General features: G+C 44.3%; 1 protein-coding gene across 1 annotated transcript in view; it reads left to right on the top strand.

Moving 5' to 3' along the window:
* The window catches only part of NCSTN (nicastrin), an 11,213-nt gene extending 6,224 nt beyond the window's left edge, over nucleotides 1-4,989 (top strand). The window contains exons 9-17 of the mRNA XM_003213952.5: nucleotides 453-557; nucleotides 747-824; nucleotides 974-1,143; nucleotides 2,369-2,471; nucleotides 2,746-2,841; nucleotides 3,282-3,369; nucleotides 3,498-3,652; nucleotides 3,930-4,142; nucleotides 4,286-4,989. Coding sequence (XP_003214000.3) covers nucleotides 453-557; nucleotides 747-824; nucleotides 974-1,143; nucleotides 2,369-2,471; nucleotides 2,746-2,841; nucleotides 3,282-3,369; nucleotides 3,498-3,652; nucleotides 3,930-4,142; nucleotides 4,286-4,408 — 1,131 coding nt within the window. The 3' untranslated portion in view covers nucleotides 4,409-4,989. The remainder of the gene's footprint in view (nucleotides 1-452; nucleotides 558-746; nucleotides 825-973; nucleotides 1,144-2,368; nucleotides 2,472-2,745; nucleotides 2,842-3,281; nucleotides 3,370-3,497; nucleotides 3,653-3,929; nucleotides 4,143-4,285) is intronic.
* Nucleotides 4,990-6,000: the final 1,011 nt, after the last annotated feature.

The raw sequence follows: 6,000 nt of genomic DNA on the forward strand, positions 1-6,000 counted from the left end.
TTTAACTCCTGGAATGGAGGATTTGCCCTTTTCCCTGACTTCCTATTCTACTCTCCCAGAAACAGAGGGGTTGTACACCAAAGTAGAGGGTGTAGTATTGCCTCTCTGCTGTTACTTGCAGTAACGTTGTGAGTTATCAGTACTTGCAGAAGTCTGACTTTCTCTCTGTGCCTTTCTTGCTTGTGCAGTAGCTTTCTCCTGTTTTTTTGCTGTTTACCTTCAATTTTGTCCTTTGCTGCATCTCAGCCTACAACATAATATTTCCTTTGGTATTCTGGTGTCAGCCAGACTATGCAAACCTTCAGAAATACTTGGTGCAGCAGTTAGCCCTCAAACTTTTGGTTTTGTTCCACCTCAGCTTCTCAAATGGTGCTGTTAATTGGACCAAGCAGTGTTCTGTATGTGAGTCATGTGTGGATTTTTTCTTATTCCTTTTTATTACCTTGTTGCAGGAGACTTTTGATTATATTGGCAGTTCACGAATGGTGTATGATATGGAAAAAGACAAATTTCCTCTCCGTTTGGAGAACATCCATTCTTTTGTGGAGTTGAATCAGGTGAGAGATGAGCTGGGGGATATTTTGCTTCTTTATTTCTCTGTAATAATTTAAGTGTGGTTTTCTCAACCATCGTTTTTCATCGCTTTTGTTGTTCTTTTTTCTGATCTGGATTTCCCTGCTCTACAGGATTTAGTCATGTCCTAGTATGTGTTGAAAGCGTTTTGTTTCTTATTTCTTTTCTTGCAGGTGGCTCTAAGGAATGACTCCATTTTGTGGATGCATACAGACCCCGTCTCTCGGTTGAATGCAACTGTTGAGCCCCAGGTGAGTGACAGCAGTTCGTAGTTGTTCACCTAACCGAAATTCTCAGGGATCCTTAGCATTTTACAAATGTTCAGCATGTTAAACTTCCCAGAAAAAAACTGCACATTCAAAACAAAAAGAGTGGAACAGTGCTGTTTTCTCCTTTTCAGATTAAAAACCTGCTCGATGTTCTGAGTAATAGCAGCGTAGGAGCAAATGTAACTTTACAGGAAGTGGGATTTTCGCAGTCTCTTCCCCCATCTTCATTCCAACGCTTCCTTCGAGCCCGGCACATTCCTGGGGTAGTCCTGACCGACCACCAGGCTTCCTTCCAGAACAGGTACTACTCTGGTCTGCCCCATGGCCAGAGGCAGTGGGGCCGGCAGAGGGCAGCCCCAGCTCCTGCAAGGCCTCTGCCAGGGCTGTGCTGCCCAGCACATGTGGAATGGCAGGCCGGGGGGAGTGGAGGAGCAAACGTGTGCCATGTAATTGAACAAGCGCAGCATAATTATTCTGACAACCGAAAGAAATCCAGTTTTGTACAGAAAATGTTCCCCACAGCTGGCTGGGAGCCAGAGGTGAGCAAATGGCAACTGAGCGTGCCTAAGCCTCATCTGTTCTTCCAGAAGCTAGATGCTTCCTTTTTTTTTTTCTTTTCTTTTTTTTTTTTTTTCATATAGCTTTCTATTTGTGATGGCAGAAAGCCCCAGGCATTAGAAAGGGCACTTTCATTCACCTCACATGACCCTAATACTGGGTGTTCCTTGGGGATCTGCTTCTCTTCAACTTTGGAAATGGGGATGAGGGGTAGAGAACAGACATCCCCTTTTCGCTTTTTCTCTTCTTGCCTTTTCCCCTTCATCCAAACTCTTCAAATTGTCTCTTTGCCTTCATTTTCTACCCTTCTCTGTTACTGAGAATCTCTGGCGTGATCAAAAGGAAGTAGTTTCCCTTTCTTCCCTTTTAGCTCTAAAGGTGCACTGCTTTGAAGGTGCAGGAGGAGCTGAGGTGAAGAACAGCACACTTCCCTGGTCTGTGACCATCTGTAGGCTGGGGAGATCAATCTCAGGTTGCCTGGGAATGTCAGGTGTATAGACCATGCAGTTCCCAGTTCAGCTGTGTGTGTTGCAGACTCTTTGGTGTAAATCTCTCCTAAAGTTCACTTGGAATTCCTCACTGCCTTCAAAATAAGGCATTAATAAAATCCACTAGCATGACTTGCATTGAAAGCTCTCTTCCCATGAGACCTTCTGCATGAGTTGTCCTTGCCTCAGTTTCTCTATCCATTTAATAGATGGGGGCTGTCGCCCACCTGAAAGCTAATCACAGCTTGTAAATTGCTTGGAGATCCTCAGATGGGAGAAGCTGTGGAAGGGCCAAGTTAATTATAAAGCCTCATTAAATGGTTTAAGGAGCGTGTGGCAGGGCAGTGCTTTGGCAGAGCTTTCTCTCTGCTCCCAGGAGACTGCTCCCACTGTTTGCTTTAAGCACACTCTGAATTGAATTCCATGCCCTGTGGTTTCTTTCTGCTCCTCCCCAACCTCTGTTTGCTTTCTTCTTTTCAGATACTACCAGAGTATGTACGACACTCCAGAGAACATCCAGATGCAATACCCTGAGGGGCTTAGCCCCGAGGAGGCCCTGGAGTATGTTACAGACACAGCCAAGGTTCCAACTTTATATTTTCTTTAGCTGCACCGTCTAGGATGGATGGGGCTTTCAGTAGGGGCAGATTGCAGGTGGGCTCACGGAGAGAGGGGGAAAGCTGCTTCCAAAAAGAAAGGCAGAAAGAAGGTGGGAATGCTTTGTATGTTTACAAAGGCAATAGGCACTCAAATGGCGGTGCGATATAATGTTGATGGATGTGTAGGTTCTGGCTTGCTCTTAATTGTTTTGCTGGGTCTGTCTATCTTGATTAACACAAAGTACTCTTCCTTTGCAGTCTCTGGCAGAAGTTGCCACAGTGGTCGCCCGTGCTCTCTACCGGCTTGCAGGGGGAGCCAACGACACCTCTGCTATTCAGGCAGATCCAAAAACGGTACGAGCAGATGGAATTGAGTCCCTGGCATCTACCATGAGCCCTCACGTACTTCCCTTCTGTCTCTGTTTATGTGTGTTTACACAGCATGCTGTCCTGTCTGTCTCCATGAGGGCTTTGCCTCTCCCCCCCTTTTCTCCATCACAGCTGAACGAAAAAACTTTCACTCTACTTCCTTGCCTTTCCATCTCAGGGCAAAGAAGTGGAAACTGAGGTGAGGTGGCAGTGTGTGCCACAGGGATCAAGTAAGGAATCAATAGATCTGGACTGAAACTCTTGTTTTCACATAATGTACAGTTGTGACATATAGTCTCTGCTTTGCTATGCTCTTGGTCTCTGTAGTGAAAAGTGTATTCTGTGCCAAATAATCTTAAGAGATGTAGCCATTGAGATGCTGTGTTCTTTCCTCTTTGTATAAACCAATTTACATCTCTTTCCAGATCACTCAAATGCTCTATGGGTTTCTGATTAAAATGAACAATTCCTGGTTTCAGTCCATCATTAAACCAGACCTGAAAGGGATTTTGGGTAAGCAGCATAGGGAAGAACACAGGGATGTGTTTGACCCCATATGTTACCTGGCAACTTTGTAAAGCTCCACAGTATCACTGCTTCTGGCATTTTTCCCATCAATTCCAATTCTCTGGCTATTCCAGGTGATGATGTTCCCCAGCACTACGTTGCTGTTTCCAGCCCTGTGAACACTACCTACCTTGTGCAGTATGTTCTGGCCAACCTCACAGGCACTGTTGTTAACCTCACAAAGGAAGAGTGCTTGAACCCTGAAAAAGCACCTAATACTGAGAAAGAAGTAAGTCCCATTAGAGTGGCAAGGACAGATCTGCTGTTCGATTTTCTGGTTTTCTGCTTTTGAGGGATTGCTTTGTACTGCCTATAATCACACATGGGAGAACTGGATCAAATCCTCCAACAAGGAAGCATTCCAACACTGAAGGGCAGAGGAGGAGTAAATAAAAGGATCCCCTGACAATGAGAACAGTCAGAAAAACCCTTCTCTCTCTTACCAGAAGACAGTCTGGTTATTTCCTAGTGCCTTGCTGTCTCTTAATGTCTTGTTTTCGTTGCAGATGTATGACTATGCCTGGGTGCAGGGTTCCCTGGACCCTAACTCAACATCACGAGTTCCCTACTGTGTTCGGTCAACTGTTCGCCTGAGCAAAGCACTCTCTCCTGCCTTTGAGCTGAGGGAATGGGGATCTACAGAGTATTCCACGTGGACAGAGAGTCGATGGAAGGAGATCCGTGCCAGAATATTTCTAGTAGCCAGCAAGGAGCTAGAGGTGAGTTTGCACTTTGCATGGTGCCTTAGTAGTGAGTTGTCTCTGTGGCTTTCTGACAGTGACCCCCCCCCCCATTCAATAAAATGTGAGATTTTTGTCTATCTTTGTTGCAACAATGCTAAGTATTTCTCATCCCTTCCTAGATAATCACTTTGGTTGTGGGCATTGCCATTCTGGTCTTCTCTCTTGTCGCCACACATTTTATCAACGCCAAAGCAGATGTACTTTTTAGCATCCCTCGGGACCCTGGGGCTGTGGCTTACTGAAGATGCTCTCAAGGCATGAGAAGTCTTAGTCCTTGGATTACAAATATCAAAGATAAAACTACACTGGAATGCCCCCCTGTCTCTGGATAGGGACGGAAATGGTTCTCTCCAGAGCCTCCATGTTCAAGTTCTGGGGACTGAGCCCTGAAATGTAAGAGACTGTGCCGATCAAGCCCAAAAGAAATTGTGACTGAGAAGTTCCCGAAGCCTTCTGTTTTTAATTTGTCCTTACTCGGGGAGGTGAGAGGATTGTTCCTGAATGCCACCAAGGTGACAAAGCAATGGACGTGTTCCCAACATGATGGTGAGGGTGGGAGGGGTATTTTCTCCGGGATATGTGTGGACCAGTGCATTTCCATGGTGTCCAATAGCATGGGTTGCCTGTTAACGTCCAACAGTTGCTGTGAATCTGTGTATATACTACAATGCAGGGAGGACAAGCGTGTTTAACACATGATTAGTTGTAAAATATCCTTTTTTTTAAATGGTGCAATATTTTCTGGGTTTTGTATATATATATATATATATATATATATAAATAGTTCTGTTTAATTAAAAAAGAAATTCTGCTTACAGATTAACCCTTTGCCTGCATTATCTTTAGTTGCTGCCCAAAGGACCAAAATCAGTGGGTGCTGCAATATGTTTTGGTCTTGGGAGGAACAGCATTTGTTTCAGCTTAGACTGATAGCTCTCCAAGGCAGGGATGGCTGCTCATTTCTTATAGTTCTGTCTGTGGTGATGCCTCGATCTTGGTTCATTTTGGGCACTGGTGTATTAAACATGTTTACTAAAGAGTGTGCTCACAGCAGGACTGGGCTCTGAGGGCCAGCAGTGATGGCTGCTGACCAGGCACTCAACCATTCCTGCTTGTTCTTTTTATGTGAAAATTCACCTGCTTTTCAGCAGTGTTGATTCAAAGATGTGATAGTGCTGTTGTCCAAAGTGAGGAGCTCAAAAACAGGTAGGGAGGATTAATCACAGAAATCAGAGCTGACTAGCACTAAAGCCAGCATCGTTTTCGCTTCCCCAGAGGGCTATGCAGGCTTATTGTGTTTAAGTCTTTTCTCAACTAGACATAAACTCTGGAGTTTTAAAGTAATTCAGACCTTGTGCTTTCAGTGCTTCCCTGAGGGAGACTTTTTCCAGTTGCTAATGCATCTTGCTATCAGGAAAACTGTTCCTGGCACTTGGCAGAATGTTTCAGTGCCTGATTTATTTTCATTTCTTCTAGCAGCACCGAAGAAACTGAAATCTCAGTTTAAATGGAGATATCATTTCTTTATAGTAAGGGTTTTCATAGCCTCTGACTCCTAATCTTTGGACAGAATGAATCAGTTTCCCCCAAATTATTGACTTTTTATGTGCTGGAACGTGCTTCGGGTGAGATAGAAGACCTCAAAACAGCATGTGATCTGACAAGAGTTTTGTAAAGTACGTTTTCCCCCTCATAAGGTAAGTTGGTTATATTTTCTTTACATAGCAAATTAATCTCAAATCTAGATTCGATGCTTGGGTTTGGGCTTTTATTTTCATTAAGGCTTCTGGTTGGGTTTTGTTTTGTTTTGTTTTTTCCTCTCCTCACTCGTTTT

This window comes from Meleagris gallopavo, chromosome 27, assembly GCF_905368555.1.
Source record: "Meleagris gallopavo chromosome 27, MGAL_WU_HG_1.1, whole genome shotgun sequence".
NCBI lineage: Eukaryota > Metazoa > Chordata > Aves > Galliformes > Phasianidae > Meleagris > Meleagris gallopavo.